The following is a 21,056-nucleotide window of genomic DNA, read 5'->3' on the forward strand; positions in this document are numbered from 1 at the left end:
TCTCACAGGTCGCCAACCCCATATATATCCCACCCCGCTGACTTTAAATAAAGTCATGGTTTTGATGTCAACCCCATTACTCCGGGAAGCCTGACTGGCCACCTTTCAGCCAAGCCAGGCCATCAGCATCTGGCTTCCACTTCTGTAAATCTTGAACAGGAGCTGCAGAAACCTCAGCTTCCTCTGAGAGGAATAAAACCTGCTCTCAACAGTCATCCTCAAGGCCCAATGCAATGCTTTCCTGAAATAGCCTGAACATGGAGCAGCACTTTCAGACTTCAAATGGTGCTTAACCTCTTGCTTCTTGAAACTATGACAACCCTGAAAAATAGTATCAAAAGATGCAGCTTTGGAAAACAGAGTTTTTTCATTAGAATGACCATTAAAAGAAGAATTTAGAAGGCAATGTAATTGACTGTGCTGATGGCAGAGGCTGGGGCTCTCAGAGGAACATCTGCAGCAGGGGGCAACACAGCTCACCAGAGGGCTAAAAACCAGCTACAAGAAAACATCAGCTTCAAAAGTGTGCTGCCTAGGTGTAAACAGAAAAGGAAACAATCACACAAAGAGACAGGCAGAGAGGGCAAGCAGGAAGAGTGTCTTCACGTGAGCTCAAGGAAACCTCTCTGACTTAGCCAGACCTGTACTCAGCTAGACACCGCACAGGACACGTGTCTGGTGCAGGCCCCCCAGCCAGGGCCCATGCTGGACCCGCTGGCACTGCCATGTATGCACCATGGGGGCCATCTGGACAGCTGCCGGACTTGTATGTGAACAGAGAGGTATATACATTGCCTGGTCGGTGGATCACTGGCATGGCTCCTCTGGCCATCTTGGCCTGAATTTCAGGTGCAGGTGATACATTCAGGTGCTGAATGTCGCTGCTCAGCGGAGCTTTTGCACCATGCAGCAATGCTCTCCCAGGACCTCAAAGCACTCTTCCCTGTGGGTTTTTGGTCAGACCAGTGCCAGCAGGAGAGACCCTATGCTCTGCTGAGTGGGTGACAGCTCTAGTGAGAGCTCAGAACCCACTACCATGGGCTATTTTACAAAATGCTCTGTTATTTCATGCTGTCTCCTACTGGTGACTTCAGAGCTGGCTGTGGGGCACTGGCTTTTCCCAGCCACCTTTCCAGGCTCTCGGAGCGGGGCTGTGCTGACAACAGGCTGTTCTGTGCTATAAAAACCCTCTTGTGTTTTTCTGTGGGAGACGCAGGGGGCAGAGTAGAGCCTGGGCAGAAAATCAGCATTAAGGAGCTGCTCTAGTGACTTCATTCAGTGCTTGCAAATACAGAGTGAGCTGTTGCTTAGGGTTACTCCTGCTGTTGCCCACATCTTCTGGAATAATGAAATACTTTAGGTAGGAAGGGACCTCTGGAGCCCTCTGATCCAAACCCCCACTCACAGCAGGACCTGCTTTGAGCTTACATCCAAATTCACATCAAAGCTGGTTGCTCCAGGCCTTGTCCAGTCAGGCTTTCAGCATATCCCAGGGTGGAGGCTCTGTAGCATCCCTGGGCATCACTGACCTCCCAGAATCTCATCTCTGGTGGGGTTTTTAACTGTCTTCTGCTCTTACCAGGCTGAGGGCATTTTCCTGCTCATATTACTCCGGGTGTCACCTCTTTTTCAAAAATTGTTTACAGCTACGGAGCGTGACAGAGGCCAGCTTCAACCTGCATCTGTACGCCAGCTCTGAACACTGTTTAACATGAACATTTGCACCATTATATTATGCTTCCAGCAGATGCTTGTGGAGTCACCCTGGGAGCACCATTCCCCAGAGGCGCAGAGAGGAGCCCTCATACCTCTCTCCTAGCAGTCCCCTTGAATAACAGAGAGATCTGAGCCCGTGCTCTGCAGAGTGAGTTGTCTCCCAGTGAAGGTTAAGATGGCTCAGCACCTCACAAGCAGAGAAGAGAATGGGGAAGGGAATAAGAACATTATTGCCTCTCCAGAAACAGCAATAAATTAGTGTGAGAATAAAATTAAAAGGTGCATGTAATAACAAAACCATTAAAGCAATGTCAAAATGAAAGGATGTTTACACAGACGTAAAATCCGTAAATAAAAACATTGTAGATCACTTAAAATCCACTCAACCCTAATTTCAGTTGTTGATTCCAGAGACCAAGCCCCAGATTTCTAACACCTATAAGCTGCATTGGGATTACAGCTCTCCCTGAGCCGACACACCAGGTTTCCCAAGACCCAGGAGGCTATCGCAGCAGTCCAAGTGACGGCAAAGGGAGCACCGTTGTCGGCACTGCTGGGTGGACGGCTGCTCCCCGGGAGGAGAGGCGTGCTTCCCGCCCTGCCGTGGGATGGTGCTGGCCTGGCACCCTCAGTGCACTGTGGAGCCACTCTCCTGGGAAGGGCACCTGCCCTTCGAGGAGCAGAGGGAAAGCCAGAAAGCTACAAAGGTAGCTGAGGAGCTCAGCTCCCAGGGTGGTGGTGGGTGGCTGTGCCGGGCAGCACTGGAGCCATGCCCAGGCAAGCAGCCAGCCTGCACAGAGCTGCCAGGAGGGACCAGCCCCAGTGCCCGCTGCAGGCGCTGGCCTTCAGGGTTTATACTTTTGATCGTTTTTCAAAGGGTATGTTTAGTTTTTAAATCATTTGATCCCTCTTTACTGTAAACAGGCAATGAATAAGCTATCATGAAAGAGGGCAGGAGAACGAACACATGCCAGAAAGAGAGAGGGCAAAATATCTTTACCAGAGAGGACTCTTTCATCTGAACAGCAATTCCAGATGATTTAGGCAGCAGCTGAAACTAGCTCTTAGCTAACAATACAGTCGAGTATTTTAAATATTCTGGGAAATAGGAAAATACAGAAAACTTCTAAGAAACTCTGAGCTCTTTCTGAAGAGATTAGTGACAATACGCTAACTGTAGTTTCCTAAGTTAGTCCTGCGCTTTGCTATTTTCTAAGTATTTAAATAACTTCTGGTACAGATAAGCATTCTCAGACCTTTTCTGTTTGCTTGACATAGCAGCTAGCATTTAAGTCATCACCCTGCTAATGTCTTGCTTTTCATTTGCAAACATAACCTTTAGAGGGGAATGTAACCTTTAAAAGAGAATTGCACACCCTGCAGAGATCTTTTTTTGATCCACCACCACTTCAGCTGTGACAGTGGTTTGGTTGTGCCTGATGGTTATCCCCATCTGCCTCACTTGGAGGAAAAACATCTGCATGTCTTTACCCAGGATTTCAGCCTGTCTCCATTAGACAGTAGTCCTCCTATATAACACTCCCCCAAAATACCTCCCCTGTCCCTTACCAGCAGCCTCCACAAAAGGGACAAGAGGTGTGCCTCCTCTCTGTTTCTGAATGCCTGTCCATGCATGGGCTGATGTTTACACTTCTACCACACAGGCTGCTCCTATGCTCAGGCAGATGCAGTCCACGTTGTGAGCAGCTCACTGACCAGGAGCACTTCCATGCAAATATCCAGTGGCATCAAGGAGCAGAAGAGCTATCCATGTCAGTAACCATCTCCCACTGTGTGTAACAGGAGATCCCATTCCCTGAAAGTACAAGTTCTTCACATAACATATCAAAAAAATCCAACCCTATGGTCTTTAAATGTCACAGGCTACCCTCCTGTGATCCCACTTGGTTTCCAAAATTGGTAACACTGAGAATCAAAAACTTTAGGGCTCTCTATCTGTCTAGACCACAGCTGTCTGACTTCGGTTTCCTTCGTTTTCTTCCTGAACATTCCAGCTTGGCACCTCCCGGGAAGAAGAGCTACAGCTCACACCAATCAAAAACAAGCTGCAGAAGAGATGTGAGACCAGTGGCACATTGCTGAGCATCACACAGCCCTTGGCAAGCCGGGACCCAGCTGAGGTTTCCCTTCAGAAGCGTCACCTCTACAGCTGCAACAGCACACCCCTGCTGCTGCAAAATTTGCAACTTTGCCTTTGACACAGTCTCCCACAGCATTCTCCTGGAGAAGCTGGCTGCTCACGGCTTGGATGGGTGCACTCTACGCTGGGTTAAAAACTGGCTGGACGGCCAAGCCCAGAGAGCGGTGGTAAATGGAGTCAAATCCAGTTGGCGGCTGGGCACAAGTGGTGTTCCCCAGGGCTCAGTACTGGGGCCAGTCCTGTTCAACATCTTCATTGATGATCTGGATGAGGGGATCGAGTGCACCCTCAGTAAGTTTGCAGATGACACCAAGTTGGGTGGAAGTGTCGATCTGCTGGAGGGTAGGAAGGCCCTACAGAGGGACCTGGACAGGCTGGATCGTTGGGCCGGGGCCAGCTGTATGAGGTTCAACAAGGCTCAGTGCTGGGTCCTGCATTTTGGTCACAACAACCCCATGCAACGCTACAGGCTGGGGGAGGAGTGGCTGGAGAGCTGCCTGGCAGAAAAGGACCTGAGGGTGTTGGTTGACAGCCATCTGAACATGAGCCAGCAGTGTGCCCAGGTGGCCAAGAGGGCCAATGGCATCCTGGCTTGTATCAGGAATAGTGTGGCCAGCAGGACCAGGGAGGTGATAGTGCCCCTGTACTCGGCACTGCTGAGGCCGCACCTCGAGTACTGTGTTCAGTTTTGGGCCCCTCACTACAAGAAGGACACTGAGGTGCTGGAGCGTGTCCAGAGGAGGGCAACGAAGTTGGTGAAGGGTCTAGAGCACAAGTCTTGTGAGGAGCGGCTGAGGGAGCTGGGGTTGTTTAGCCTGGAGAAGAGGAGGCTGAGGGGAGACCTTATTGCTCTCTACAACTACCTGAAAGGAGGTTGTAGCGAGGTGGGGGTCAGTCTCTTCTCCCTAGTAACAAGCGATAGGACAAGAGGAAACGGCCTCAAGCTGCGCCAGGGGAGGTTTAGGTTAAACATTAGGAAAAACTTCTTCATAGAAAGGGTTCTATGATTCTACGATTCTATGATACTCTGGAGAAACATTTGGGAGACACTGGAGTGAGGAGAGCTTACTGTACTGTCCTGTCTGTTCATTTGTAGGTGTCTCTGCCCACAAACAGTGTCCTCATAGTGCATGTCTATGCCATGAAGTAAACATTTCTTCTTTCACTTGAATAAGCTCACCCAGGACAATACAGCAGCAAGGGAATGTCACCATGTCCTGTGTTCTGTCCCCTGTCCTCCATAGACTTGAAATTTAATTGCTAAAACATTTACTGCGGTGTGTGGGGAAGAACATGGAAAAGGAAAGGAAAGCCTCAGGTCTTTTTGCCCCTCATTTTAAGCCTATTTGTTGACCTATATAGAGCTGGCTACACCTAGTCCCTGTTAAAACCTAGCTAGCCAGCTCCTCATTGCCATCATCAAGTGGGTGAACTAGCTCAGCTGGCCAGCTCCAGCTAAGGGCACATTCTCTTCCTCAGCATTGCCATGTTCCTTGCTAAGCCCCTCACTGCACAAACGCGTGCACCCAGCACAACCCTGCAACTTGTCTCTGCATTCAGTGCCGCATTCGCCTGCACGATGTCTATCCGCTGTATGACAAAAAGCATTGTGTGCCTGAACACAGTCTCCTTCCATTTAGGGAGTTGACTAAAAAAGGTTGTGCTGCCCAAACTGATAAACAATCCACATCTGCACTCCTTTCCTCTTAGCCTTGGCAATGAGCTGCCATCCTGAGCAGAAGTGAGGTGCTGCCAACAGAGACAGGCAGCAGGAACCAGATCCTTCAGGACATCCCCTTCTATAGCGTCCTTTTAACAGAGTGGGGAAAATCAGTCCGCTCCACCCCAATGGCCTTGCAATACAGGCAGCCATACACTCCTGCTTGGAAATACATCCCTGTGATGAATGTTTTCCCACCTGCTAAAGGTTTGAACATCAACATGAAATCCCAGCGTGGATTTACAGTAACAATGGTGTGGCGGGAAGGAACTACGCTGGTGCACTTTGCTGATCTCTAAAGCAGCAGCAAACCATCTGAGCGAGATCTCCTCGGGAGAAGGAAGAGGATTTGCACTGGGCCCCTGTAGTTCATTAGTGGAATAATCTTTATAGAAAGGAGTGGGAACTGGCTGAGATGGGAACAGAAGAAATGCTCGTACAGGAGTAATGACTGGGAAACATGGGGGCTGTGGAAACTTCTCATTTCTTCATAGCTTTGGCAGAAGGCAAATATTTTCCATTTTAGTTTGACATGCAGACTAACCTCAGACTTGTAATTCCTGGTACTAGAGAGGCCTTTATGCACCAAGCAAGTCCCACTTATCCCTGTAGAAATACATTGCTTTAAATGACAACATGCCATTAAAAGTTCCTCAAAATGTAGCAACTTTGAGTGGGAGTTTGGAAGCACTTTTCTGCCTGTGACAATTAAATTTCCAAATGATGGATGAAAATTTTTGGTCAATAAGGAGATCAACAGTGATTTCTCAGCCCAATTACAACAGCATATTGAGAGCCAGCACACATATTTTAAGTGGCATTCATACAAGTGGCCAAACAGAGGCTGATTTACCCTTCCACTCCCAGTGACAAACGGTTTAGGGCAATATTCATCGTTTAAGGAAACCTGGGGAGATGCAAACTGTTGCTGCACATTCCTTATTTGTTCCTGGGCAGCTCTTCTCCATCTCTCTTGTCCTCTGGGCTGTCAAACTGCTATCATCTTTCACACATCCTTACTGCAACAAAACACCCTGCAAGTGCATGCAGTGGAAAGGGAGAAATTACCTTTTTTTAATCTTTCTGTCAAAGCTTCTGTCAGAGTGCTAAGGGACTAAGCAAGGACATTGTCCTTCTCCATTTCTTGTTTCAAGCTGAGCACTTAACAGGACAAATGGAGTCAGCCTTTACCCTGCTCCCAGGGCACTGTGGCTCGAGGCCTGAGGAACAGCTTAGCTTTGAAAGCTTTGGAGGTTTCTCTTCTGTGCGTGGCCCAAGGCCCAGCTCGTACCTTTGCATCCCTGCCACTCAGATCACCTGGACTCATTGAGCCTCCTAGGACAGAAGACCTGTTCTGTCCTTCTTTTTTCTTATGTCTACCCATGGCCAAGGCAAGCGGGAGGCGGAGAAACTTACCATTTCCTAAAGGGAGAAAAACAACAGATGTCCTAAAAACAATAAGAAAAACCAAGGCCCAAACCCTCAGCCAGTACCAGCTGGCTCAATGGCAGTGACAGAAACGTAGCCCCACTGGTGTAACCTGTGCAAGGAACTGCTCCAGCACCTCTCAAAGCTTAGTTAGAGCTTCATAAGAAATTCAGCAATTGCTGCTCCCTCTGCTCCTCTGTCTTCCCTTTTTCCCTCTCCCTCCACTGCTTAATATTAATCCCACCATGACAGTGGAAATAAGACAGGGTACTGCCGTGCCAATGACAATAATCACGCTAGATCAACGCTTTGAGGGTGAATTGCATTGTTTATTGCCTTGGAGGAGGACAGCAAAAGGACTAGCTGTGCTTTCTCCACCCTGAGCTTGACTGCTATGTAATCTCCTGCTCAGAGAGACTGTAAAAACTGTGAGACAAACATTATTGCTTTGCTTACAGGATTCTCTGCAAATGCTGACTGACTTTTATTTTCTGAGACAGCTGGCAAGCAGAGGAGTAAGATTTATTCCCAGCAGGTGCAATAGAATATGTTCAGATGATCATTTGTCCACCTCAGACCTCACACTTTGGCAACAAATTGTTGCCAGGTCTCGCAATGACATCATCTATGGCGTGAAGACTGGCTGCAGACAGGGCATATTGGAATCGGTCCCTTCTGCTGAACTCCTGCCAACAAAGGCTGCTAATAAGCCTAAAATATGCCAGCTGTGCTGTAGCTGCTGATGACCATGTAGACTTCCCTCTTCCTTTCATCCACCACCCCAGGCCATTCAACCTGCAGACACAACTGTAATTCACGCACATACCTGTAGGAGTCATCACCGCCAAAAATGTCTGAATAAAAAGGCTATCGCTTTGCAAACTACCACCAGCTGCCCTTTCGCAGAGTGCTAGACTTTCTCCACTAGGACGAAAGTACATAGTGCCAAAGCCCAGCAGTATTAAAGGTCAGCAACTCAGTCTTCAGCACAGTTTCCTGGGGAAATTAGGTTTCTTGACTTCTGTATGTCCTGGGTACGTGTGTCCCTCACAAGGCTCACCCGGCAGGAGATGGCAGGCAACACACTTCCTACTTCAAGTGTTACAGAGTGCAGGGGGTGATCTGGGCTGCCTTCCAGACCCCCTGGTCCACCGCAGCCCCCCAGCAGCCCTGCTCTTCTGCTTGCTCCATCCACTGTGCAGAAAGGACGTCCTTTCCTGCCCTCCTCCCCCTGTGAGAGGTGCTGCTGTCACCAGCTTTCCCTCCCGAGCAGCACCAGCCACCTGCTACGGCCAGCATTATTTCAGATGACATCAGCTGGCATGAGCCAGGCATGAATTTATCTATCTAGATAATTACCCCCTCAGCCTCCCTCTTCAAGCAAAATCTGAGCAGCCACTGGGTTCCTGTTCTGCCGCTGACGCACACAGCCGCGTCTTCCAGTTTCACAGGGAGCTGCACAACGGGAGCAGACTGCACCAGGCCAAGGTCCTCTGAGCAGATCCGCCACCTGTGACACCATTGCGTCGGAGGGATTGCTGCCAAGTTTTACACATAGCGGAGGACTTTGCTGATGTCTTGAAACCTTTACATCATGCCAGCTCTGGTTTTCTCGACTCTAATTCAGGCACCACAGTGCTGGGCTGTGTGTGCAGCACCAGTGGACAACTCCTCCTCTGATCTGGATTGCCTTCACGGAAAAGCCTGACCTAAAGCAATGGAGCACAGAGATCCTTAGGCATGTCACTGTGGAAGTAGGGACCTCCTCTCAGAGCCCATTAGACATCAAAAGAAGATTTTTAAAGGGAACCTTTAGCAGTGCTCTGTCACTAGATCAAGCTAACTAGCTTTGCCATGTGTTGCTCCTGTGATGATTTCTTAATAGATTTTGCTCTTCTCCTCAAATCCCGAAGGAGGAAAGCCCTGCTACGTTCTCCCAGCACCCCGCTGTACCCCAGCACTGAGACTCAGGAGTCCCACAGCAGCAGGTGATGCAGCAGGCACCTCAGGTACTGCTTACAAAGCAGTGGGTGCTTTTTATCAGGCCACATTCCCCCTTTTTTCCTCTGCTTCCTTCTGCTGATGCTACTGTGAACACCTTTGCAGAAGACAGCTATCCAAGATGAGAGAGCAGCCAGCAAGCAGCATGATCCAGTCATGTACAAATCAGAGCAATGAAGTCAGGTATGGCAATACCATTCGTTTCACAACTCCTCATAAATCAGTCCCTCCAGCCATATGATTTAGCTTCTTTGGGGTGCTCAGAACTGATTGCAATAGCCTGTGGTTTGGCTGCCAGACCTGCTCTGTGATGACAGCTTTTCCCAACAAAGGTTTGCATGTCATTATTTGCCCTCTGCCTCCACTGCCATGCTGCAAATCCACACCAGGTCTGCGCTTGCCGTAAGCCTGGAAGAACTCCTTCAGTATCCTGACTTTCCCCCCCCCCCCCCCCTCTCCCTGAACGTATGTCCTTCAGATTGTCATGGAACTCATCCTTTTAACTTTGCCTACCTGGTCACTTCCACTCTTGATTCAGCCAGACATGAAGTGCCAGAAATCTTAAGATAGTTGAAAGAAACAGAAACATTTCTGCAGACGTGGACAAAATGAAGTATTTACAAATAGACATGTGAGAAAAGACATGTTTGGTGATCTGATTAAACAGAGTGCAGATCTGCTTAAATTGAGTCATGATTTGTTCAAGCCTCGGCTGAGTGAAAGGAGACTAAATTAAGTCTGGGATTTAAATTGTCTTTGCTGGATGTGTAACACATTAATAGATATCAAGCATTTTTTAATAGTTGATCTCAAAGCAATTGAGCCAGGACGTGCCACAAGCTTCCTTTTCAGATGAAGAAACTGAGCCTCATGGGATGTGATTTATCCAGCAAACATTGCAAAACTGGGAACAGGACACAAGTGCCACACGTCACAGCCCAGCCGAGGTGCCCCTGGCCAGCAAAACTCCCTCTAGGAGCAGCAGTGACACTGATGATGGGACCTGCTGCCCCAGCACAGGGGACAGGCAGTCCCAGCCTGTTGCTACTTGCAGACTGTTACTCCCTGGCTTTCCCAATGTGTGCCTTTGGGAGCACAGGTGGGGAGCGTTTCCACAAGCATCGTTTTACCCCTCCTCCCTCCCCTGGCCCTGGAGGGTCTCCGCAGGAGAAGGGGGGAAGAAGGTGCAGATGGACAAGGTGTTTGCCAGAGAACATTGAACCTTTCACTCCCATTTATTGCTGCAACACAAACACTGGTTTCATTTTCTCTTATCTGTACCCAGTGGCTCAGCGCTGCTGGAAAATCACAGTGGCATTGCTAGATACACAAACTGCTGCCATAAACGGACTCTGAGCACAATCTTATGGACACAACTTACATGCTTTCACCTACAGCAAGGCTGAAGGGATAAAAAAAAAAGGATCAGCAAAAGAAAAGGGTTCTCTATGTTTCTATTTTTAAGTTCTAAGGGGAATGACTAGTGCAGACTGCCCAGGTAAAAGACACCATGACCTAACCCCTCGCAGTCCCCCAGCAGAGGTACCTCGGAGGCAGCAGCATAACCTTCCCACCACAGCCGCCTCCCGCACTTCGCTCCGGAGCCAGGCTGTGGCTCCCGGGCAGCATTCGTCCTCGCCCTGCCTGCCACTGCCAGCATGGGCAGAGATACGTCATTCCCAGGGACCAAAGTTTGACACCAGCTCCCTATGTGTCACTTGCAGCCCTCCAAGCAGCCTTGATTTTGGCGATCGCACACAAAAGCCAGTTCTGAAGCTTTGCTTTAGGGCCAGGCAGGTGCTCTGATTAATCTTCTCCTGAGCATAGATCCTGGCTAAAGCTGCTCATGTCAGATGTGGAGCTCAGAGCACAAAGCTCCTGCTCTGAAGAACCTGAAGCGTGCAAGCAGATCCAGCGGTCCTAGCTGGATGGGGGAAGGATGGGGAATTGAAAAGTTGGGAAAGGCACTGCTTTTCAGTTCCATGTTTACTCAGGGCTTCGCCTGCTACGCCTTGCCCTGTGTTTCAGAGGGCACAGCTCCAGTGCAAGCACCCAGTTAAAAAACCCAGCGGAAGCCTCATGAGACAGGCAGGAGCCAGAGCCCACAGCTGTGTTGACACATTTTGCAGTGCACCTTGATGATTTCCTAGCCGACCCCTTTAAGCACACTTCGTGTTTTTCATCACTGCATTGGTGACAGTTACTGTCAGGATGACCTTAAAATACACACTCCTAGTGTGCAGCCTGTGCGCTGGAGCCAGACCACAGCACATCCATGGCATGATTACATATTACACAGCGGATCTCCTAGGAAAGCATCTTAAATGGCCTTTCGCAGCCTCATTAAAAGCTACTACATTTGCCAGCGCTCACCACTAGCGGTAACAGTCCGTGGTTTCTGACATTTCAGGAAAAGGTGAATGATAGCTTTGGGCAAAAATGTGTGTGTGGTTTTTTTTTCTTTAGTAAGCATAATCATTTCTGCTGACTCTTGTTAGATCTCAGAAGGGCAGTCTGCCACTAGTTTTTTTTTATTACCTGCAGACGTTAAGTGTTCAGTACTGGAAATACAGAGAACGGTTAACATACAGTAGTCCAGATCAGCAAGTGGTAGCAGTCAGCTACACTTGGGGTTTACATCACCGAAGTTGCTGGTCCAAAATTGAGCACCAGAAGCCTCAGCTGCAAGGACTTAACTCTCTGGTTTAATCTGACATTCCTCTAGCGACAGAGCAAACTTTGTGTGGGGTGTTTGGCTTTGCATGGGGTGCTTGGCTTTGGTGACCCGCCCTTCAGATCAGCTCACCTTTCCCTAAAAGTTTGATGCTGACGCTTGATCATACTTATTGTCTTGATTTGCTTATGACTAGGAACAAAACAAATCCAGAAAGGAAAACCAGCCACCAAAGCAATGACCCTTGCAGTAGCAATCCCATTTTTCTGCCTTAATCCTGCACCGGGATGGAAGATGCTGATTAGAGGACAGGGATTTTCCTTACCTCGCTGACGATGGATGAGTGGGGCTGTTTATACACCCAGTTATCGTGGCATGCAGCAAGCGGCAAGTTGCCTGTGCTGTGATTGCCATAGCGAGCGAGTGGGCTGGCGCAGCTGATGGAGGCATCCCACACGACGTCCAGCCTCTCGCACTCTCCGCTGGAGGACCCGTTCCCCAGGTGCAGGGGCAGTACTGTGAAGTTTCGTTCCTCTTCCAGCGTCCAGCCACATCGTTCACTTAATTCAACTGCCCCAGGGATCCTGCACCAGTAGTTCTGTGGTGCCTGCCCAAGGAAAACCACGCTGGCAAACAGGAAAGAAAAAATTATGCCCGTCTGGCAAAGGAGGAAAAAGACCCTCTTCTGAAATCTTCCAAATTCCCCAGCTTCCTTCAAAACCTCATCGAAAGATGGCATTATGTGTGGCGGTCTGTCCACTTGGAGCAGTTCAAGAGATGGCAGAGTTTGCTTTCACACTTCGCAACGACTGCTGGCGCTTCCTATAAATGTGACCGTCTCTCCTCCCCTCGCTTCTCTCTTCTCGTGCTTACATGCGCACACACACGCACACACACAGACACGCGGGTGTGCAACGCCGGTAGCGCGAGCGGAGCCGGAATGGGGCAAAGCCACAGGCAGGCAGGCATCCAAGCGCACGCCCAAGTACACACGCGGAGACTCAGGGCATGTCAAGTGGCGTGGGGCTTACACACAGCCGGGGAGGAGTGCGATTTAAAGCACACAAACATATTGTAGGAGAGGAGGGGCGTGCATTTCCTATTCATCCCAAATGTTAAACAGATTATGTAATAAACCCAGTTAACTCCTTCAGGGTGGGCGAGCTGCAAATGCCAGCTCCCACCCCGGCCATGGTAAATTAATAGGTGCAAGGATAAAGCAGAGAGTTAAATGGGAAAGAGTGCAGAAGCTGTTGTAAAAAGCAGCAGTGAGTGATGCAGCCTCTCTGTGGGATAGCAGGGGCGGGAAGAAAGCTGGTTCAAAGAGAGCTACAAAGTCTTTCCTTCAGCAGACAGAAATGAATACCGCGGCAAAGTTTAACTACTTCTCCAAAGCGCTGCTTCACCCTCTGTACTGATATAATTTGCGAGAGTCTTTCCCTTCTGTATGTAAATAAAACGAGGCTCACAAACTGCGCCAGTCCAAAATCCAGGATTTTTTTTTGAAGTTGGATCTACCTGTTCAAGAAAGCTTTTATATGACCTTGTTAATGTTAATGTCACAAAGCCTTCCAAATATTTAAAAGAGAAATGACCAGATTTTCTTCCTCAAAAATGAATGGAAAACAAGTTACTTCACTTTAATGTTCAGCTGTTTGTTTGAGTGGGGGGAGAAGGGAAGGGGGAGCCAGGACTGGGGTGCATTTTGTGTGCACATAAGCCCATCTTGTGCAGAACTCCCTGAATCAAATCAGACATGCAACGGCAGGTGTTTTGCACTTTGTTCAGGATCATGAGGTCCATGGCTACTCTCTTCTCTTGTGAGAAGGAGCACAGGGACAGCACCTATCAAAGATGTCTCCTGCAATCCCTTGTCTCTGGTTACCTACAGCTTTCACCATGGTTGTCTATGGTTTTGAAGCGAAGTACAATTTCTAAAACAGTTAGATCCAGACCAAAGCCAAAGAAAGGCTTTGATTACTATACAGACTATCTGACATGGACTTTGTAACAGACATGAAGACCGGTGCTGTGGTGTGAGCGCAGCAAAGATGCTTGTTGCTAGGTAGATGCGCTGCTGTGCTTGCATCAGAAGATGCTTTTGAGGGAATTTTGTTTGACTCCTGGTTATGCTGTTTTGCAGTAATCAAGCTTAGCGGCCATGAACACAACACCTTTGGGTCCAGGTTTGTGTCTGAGGAGATGGGGCACTGTCTGATGGCTGGTTTCAAACAAGAGAGGCCCTTTTATCCCAACAAGCATAATTGGGGGGGTCAATCATGCTGAGATGTCAAAGGTGAGATGGTTTATCCTGACAGCTTTCAGTGACTGGGGAGAAGATTGTCTCTGTTAGGGACCACCACAAAGACAAACAAATGGGGACAAAGCCTGATACTGAGCCTCTACATTGCTCTCACAGCTCTGCTCAAGGGTGTATTAAACCTCCACTGCTCATCAAGCCTTACCCCAATAAAAAAATGTTGCTTTTATCCCTGTTGGGTATTAGCTCAATTCTGAATCATAAGGGTTAGTCCCCTGTAAGCCCTGTACCAATGTAGCTGTGCTCAGCATTTTACCTGTTTCAGAAACCCATTGGTGCAACTAGCACTGCCACCTCTTAGCTAGTCAGTGGAGCTAGACCAGATTCAGTTGAGTGAGCATTCAGTCCACTATTGCAACATTGCTTCTGAAGCTACTTTCTTTCCCAAAAGAAAGCATGGTCTAGTAGCTGGTTGTCAAAATTTCACACATCTCATCCATTATGCTCTTGCCATGCACAGCATGTGCATCACACTCTGCCAGAGCCACAGCCAGAAAACCCAGCACCTGAGAGAGACCAGTGCTGATGCCACGGCAGTGGACATCTGGGAGTCTTCCTAACATTCCCAGCAGTTACACTGCCGGTCATACACACAAAGATCCATTCAGTAAAATCAGTTCAACTGTCTGGCATAGATGACATCAAAGTGACCTTGGTTCCTCAGCGTTCACCCATGTTTTCATTTCTCTGTCCAGAAATGGCTTATCAATATTTGCCACCATATCGGTGTGCTGCAAGACTCCAGTTTGTCAAAGAAATCTAAAATATCCCAATGACAGATGCATGAGAGTGTGCATTAGTGCATTTATTCCACAGCAAGCAATTCTCAGCTTCCCTGAGGTTTTCTTGGAACTTCAGCTCTGCATGCTTCAAGAGCTGAACACATCTAAGGACGGGAAGATGATGAGTTTGTATACAAAGCCTGTTACTGTAACCTCTTGAAAGAATGCCTTTAAATCTTTGAGGACAGATCTCAGGGTCAAACCAGCATTTTAAACATTTTATAGTATACATACAGTAAAAAATTATGCTCTTTGATACTGGGAAAGAAGCAAGGGAAGAAGGAGACAGGAAAGATGTTAACTGATGAAGAAGACAGAAGCAGTAAAAATAGATGCAGAGAAGAGAACAGAAAGAGGGAGGGGGAAGAGCGGGAAGGCAGCAAGCCAGGGAAAGGGCAGAGGCAGAAGTGGTGATGAAAGAGGAGCAGAGGAGAAAGAGATATAGAAGTACAACTAAATCACAATCATGAGCATCTTCGGTTGGAGCTCTGTTTAGAAGCCCAAATGTCACACCTATTTCAGAAGCAGAACGAAAACTATGTAGCCTAGAGGGGAAAGCACATACACTCCATGTACACTCATGACATTAGACTACCGTTTATACGTGTCTGGGTGACAGCATGAGACATTTGGATCAACAGCTACTCTGACTGAATCCTGGAAAGTTGCAACTTTACTGTTAACACCCTGGATAACCTTTGCCAGTGCTTCAGAGAAACACTTAAAAACCTCAAAGTCCTTCTTTGGGACACTCTAAGCAGTGGGGCAGTGACATCAGCCAGTCTGCAGACACCTGAGGGCACCATCCTACATAACAGCACCATTTCCATGATAAAGTTATGCAGAAAAGCATGGCCTAGGTTTATGATCTCCTACAGATACATGCCTCTTGCTAAATAAAAGAGGGCCTGTGAACAAGCTTGGGCAGCTATCATCCACCCTGCCTGTTATCTCACTGTTTGGTGCTACTTCATATTGCACCAAATATTCACCCCCCAGACAAATCTGCTATAGATTAGATGGCCCTAAGCAGCAGGAGTGCAAACCTGTCAGCATCATACCATCCTAGGGCCAGGAGACTGCCTACACCAGTCTTTTCTTCAATTCTCCATGCCAGGAGAAGGGGCAGGGATCTCCACAGCCCTGCATTTGGGGATTATCTGTACCTCTGCTAACTGGTGACCCCACAGCAGAGATTGCCGCAAGGAACCTGGCAGTAGTAGCTCAAAGCATGTTGCGCAGATCTTAATGGCAAAGCCTGGTTCACAGCAGAAGATGGCAGAGCCCTTGGTCATTCTTCACCACTCACTTCACCTTTCATGCACCTTCCAGCTGCATCCTGCGGGTTTGGCTCTCCCGTGCAAAAATCATTGCTCTTCCACGCTGCAGTGCAGAAGCCTGACACCAGCTCCAGAAACACCATCTGTTCATAGAGCTCACGTTGTTACAACATATCTCATTAGGAAACCAGGCTGGAAAGGATACAGGAGCTCAGTTTTGGAGATTAAATAAATAGTGGATTGTTTGAGATTAGAGCAAGACCTTTCGTGGGGCAATTAGAGATGTTTACAGTCCCCTCTTCCACACATAGTACAGTCACATTCCAAGGCAGGATACAAAATTACTTGTAGCTTTTTCTCTGACAGTTCTTGTGCTTTGGTTTTTGTTGCTGTCGTTGTTTTTTTCTCTTCACTTTATTAATCTTTCTTCTCCCTCCCACCACCCACTTTCATCTTCTTTTATCTCCCTCTTCTTTTTCTTCCAGATTTCCTTTTTCTTTCCAAAAGGTGGCAACTCTACTCAATGGAGTATGTCCTTTCCCAGGCCTCCAGATGAGCCTCTGGTGAGCTGCAGGCTAACTTTGAGACATGGGAAAAGTCAATTCTAATCAACAGGGTTTCCACCTTTTGGCAATCCATGAAAGTAATGCACAATGCATTATACTCCCCTCCCTCACTATTTCCATGGCCTTTAGGCTATTTTTACCATCTTGGTTCCAAGAACAAATATAAATAAACGTAGTTCTAGGAACTGTAGAGTACAACAACCAGGGGGATCTGTACTCATCACTAGGACAGCAGCTGAAACAGCAGAGGAAAATGGGGACATGGTGAGAGAACGGAAAATCCAAATAAGGAAATAAAAAAGCAGAGAGTGAAAGGAAAAGCAAAACAGGATCAAAGAGGCTCCGGTTTCTCTCCTCACAGGAGAGAAAAAAAAAAACCAAACCAGACCAGTAGTGACCACACCTGAGACAGCCCATATCTTTGTCAATTTGAGCACATACAGGTAAAAAACTTACAGTAGGGGTGGAAGCCATCCTCCACCCGCAGCCAGTGCTCATTCTTACACCCTTAGCTTTTCCTCCTGCTGCCCCGGTGCAGAGGGTGGGAGGCACATGGGGTTTAGGTGCTCGCAGCCCCTGGGGCTCCTGCAGGCTCATCCCCACCACAGCCAGCATCAAGAGCTCCCTCCCACTGCCCTCTTGCTCCACACTTCTCCTAGCACGTGTTCTTTTTGGGGTCGAAGCATCCTCTGCCGCAAGGCAAATGGGATCCTGTTGGGACTATGTTTTCTTACCCAAACCCAGTGCTGTTTCGCCACCATGGCACTTGCACACTGTTCCTCTTTGCCTCTTGGAGCAGATGAGGTGCCACACATTTGGGTGCCCATAGATAGCCAGTGTCTGTTCCCCACTGACTTTATTCCTACTTAGGGAGAGCAGCAGAAACCTGTGGCTCTCCAAGCATGTCTGGGAACACCTCCTCATCAGGATTTCAGCACAGTGTGAGGCAGATGGAGGAACCGAAAAGGCTCATCAGCTTCTCCAAGGCCAGCTGAAGGAAGGGCAGCCAGAAGAAAAGCAGTTCCTACACACACATTTCTGTAGTCCATATGTGGCTTCCCTCATCCTTTTCCTCTTCACCCGGTCACTCTGGAGGCCAGCGGAGAAGCTGCACTGGGCTCTGCTTTCCTGTTCAGATAAACATGCCATAATCCCACAGCACATTAGTCAGGACCCTTGCTAATGACTTCAAATAACCGAGCATTTCGGCCATGAGATAAGACAAGCTGAGTTCACCAAAGGCTATTTTACACAATGAAACGAACAAGGGATATTTTCAGAGTTGGGTGTAAAGGCCTGATAAAATGAAAACATCCCCCCGTGTTATCAGACAGCTGTGAATCACAAGCTTGCTTTCTCTCTCGGCCACACCTGTCTCAAGTCCTGCCTGGGAAGACGGGGGAAATCACATCGGAGTTTTTTGTGATTTCTCATGGTTGCACATCCCTTTCCTGTGACTCGGTTTCCATCAAGTTTGGAAGCAAACATTTCTAAGAAAAGGGCTTTGTGTGAAAGTTTCCAGCCCCATTTTGTGAGAATAAAGGTGAAACATTTAAACCATATCACAGATGGTATCAGTGCAGTGAAGACTTCTGGGGGTGACACTCACTAGCTGCCTGCTTCCCTAGCTGTTTCTGAAGTAGGACTTACATTAAAAAAAAAACCAAAACAAAACACAAAAACCCTTGCAGAGTTTCTGACATTAGTCTTTTTTATCTACTTTCATACCATTTCTCAGTTTGCTGTTGTATCAAATACTCCCGACAAGCCTTTTTTGTGGCCTATTGCATGGTTTCTATTTCTGAGAACTCTTAGAATCTTTGAAGACCACTAAGCTGGTCAGTGTAACAGAAATGCTAGCATTCATACATATAAGAAGAAGGTAATAGAGCAAGTCTCTTAGATCACCACTGTCCATCTTATCGACAGCCTTGGGTAGAAGCAGCATGACTCAGTATAGAAGACAATTCAGGTTCAAAATACTTCATGAGCCTGAATAGCTAGCTGATCAAACTCCACATGGGAGAATTAATATACGTCTTATATTTATGTGAAAAAATATTTAGTTTCAACAAATTCCTGTTTCTGGCTTCCCAAGATAATAACAATTTTTTTTTTTTTTTACCGCCACTGGAAAAGAACCGAGATACAGCTCTGCAGAAAACAAAAAAGACTGTGGGAGCAGGGTAAATTCAGAGCAGCAGCAGAGACCCAGCACACTCCAAATGCACCAGCAAAAGTTTGAGTCATCCTGAAAGGATGGATGGGAACTAGTAATTCCTCGGTGCCTTTCTCTAATCTCCCTGTGGATGTTTTTGGAAGCCCTGAATGGTAACAATCTATTTATAGTTGAGACTGTTTTTGTAGTTTATCTATCTCTGCTATAACATTGTGTCCTTTGTCCTAACTGCACAATACCAACCCAAAGGAATTCTCTACAGCTGGGTTCTCACCTCTTGCTTGATTAGCATGCTTTATTAATAGGAAGAGGGACCAGGCCACTTTCATCAGGCCACTCAGCTGGCTGTACACACTCGCTGTTCACTATCCAGCACCTACCACACTACTTAAAATGGGCATTTTTGGATATGTGGACCTACCACAGGGTACTTCAATTGCTCAGTACTTTCAGTTGTTTTAACGCTTGTTTGCTTTTAAATGTCAGTATATTTATTACACAGGATTTATTTACCTTTCCCTAGTAAATGTTCCTGAGTGTATTTAAGAAAAAAATACAAAGATGTAAATATCTGATGTGGAGATGCAAAGCAAGAATGATTCAACAAACTTTCAAAAATCAAGGAATTGTTTACATTGGTCTGAGATCCTGAAATCCTGAGCAACCAGATGGGCTGAAACAAAGGCCAATTCAAGCTGAGTGTTTCTGAAAAGGTTACGGTATTTGTATCATCTGTTTTCCCATGAAACAGTCCTGCAGTGACTGGATGGAAAGTCTAACACCTGCATCTTGGGAAGCTGGACCAGACAAAATAATGCAGATGGCAGAGGGAGTCCCTGATATGGTTGCTGTATTTCTAGGCTGAGCTTTCAGTTGTCAGGGTCTACAGATCAAACCCATACCTTAACAGAGGACTCTATGTAAGGGGAGTGCAGTGATCAGGAAACTCGGACAGGTGGACCCTGGCGGTGTCACCATGATGTAAAGTATGGTAGCAGGTGGAAAGCCTTGGGCACGAGGAACCGGAAGGCATCATCTGCAAAAGACTATTCTTCCTACCGTGAGGTTGCTCCCCTTGGTAGTAGGTCTCAGCAGAAGGCGTGAAACCCTTGACTCAGCCCTTGTAGCTGTGCAGTAGCTAAGAGCTGGGGGCTACCGAATGATGAAGGGACATCATCAACCACAGACAAGGGATGGGACCACAGCTCCTCCCCCAGCTCCACGCTGGCCAGCTGCAGTGGAATAGGGAACTGGGGAGGTCTTATAAAGTCTGGGGCAGTACCATCCACTGCCGTGGTGGGTGGCCTTCCCTAAGGGCAGGCCCACCATCAGTCCTCCAGGTCAGTCAGTCCTTCCAGTCCCACCTATCTGCTCCTCCACACTGAGATGAGGAGACAGGGAATGGACCAGTTTCAGTGAACAAACAGTTACTGGACTAACTGCCAGCTCCTTGAAACTTAGATTTGGGAGACTAATCCAAAGACTATCTTTATGAAAAGGTTATTTAGAGGATTAGTTCATACGGTATTTTTAGCAAAATGATAGCTGAAGAAAAGCAAAAGGGATTTACTTCGGGGTTGTTTAATAAATGAAACCAGCAACGTTACCATATTATTTCCATATATGCATCAGCACAGCTGCTGGCGCCATCCTGACCCCTCAAACATCTACCCCCCTCCAGCACGGTCTACAACAACAAACTGCGCCTGGGCCAACAGAGCCAAGGAGGCATTTATGCTCCTGCACTGTGAGAAAGCACGAGCATGGACCTCATCTTCTCATCTTCTGCAGGGCTGTGGGCCTCATCACCTTCCCACAGGGGTGAGGGGGAGCAGAGCCCATCCCAGCCCCACTGCCCATCCATCACAGGCTGGCATAGCAGGGGTGCAATGTGATGCACACATCAGAGCAGTTTGTGCACCCAAGGAAGGCTGTCTGTCACACACCTCATGTTTTGCAGGTCCTGGCTTTCACCCTCCCAGCCCTCATCCCAGCTTGGTAGGGACTTAAAGGCATCTTCACCAACCTCCGCCCTCTTCACAATCATTTTTCAAAGGGATGGCTGACAATTTTGTACCAGATAAGGTACAACTTGGCACAACTAATATGGGAAAAACTCTCTCTCTCTCTCGTCCTTTCTTTCAGCAATATGATTAAAATGGTAATATATTCTAAAGTACCAGGAACACCTCATTCACATTTTTACTGGTAACAGCTTTTGCCCAGAGA

The 21,056-nt window shown here is 47.7% G+C and overlaps 1 protein-coding gene across 1 annotated transcript in view; it reads right to left on the bottom strand.

Annotated features, from left to right (window-relative positions):
* Window positions 1-12,439, bottom strand: part of SLC22A3 (solute carrier family 22 member 3) — a gene marked incomplete at both ends in the record, with an annotated part of 32,670 nt that extends 20,231 nt beyond the window's left edge. Inside the window, one exon of the mRNA XM_082305904.1 lies at window positions 12,026-12,439. Within this exon, the coding sequence (XP_082162030.1) occupies window positions 12,026-12,439 (414 nt within the window). The remainder of the gene's footprint in view (window positions 1-12,025) is intronic.
* Between the last annotated feature and the right edge of the window lie 8,617 nt (window positions 12,440-21,056).

This window comes from Platalea leucorodia (genome assembly GCF_965183815.1).
Source record: "Platalea leucorodia genome assembly, chromosome: 3".
NCBI lineage: Eukaryota > Metazoa > Chordata > Aves > Pelecaniformes > Threskiornithidae > Platalea > Platalea leucorodia.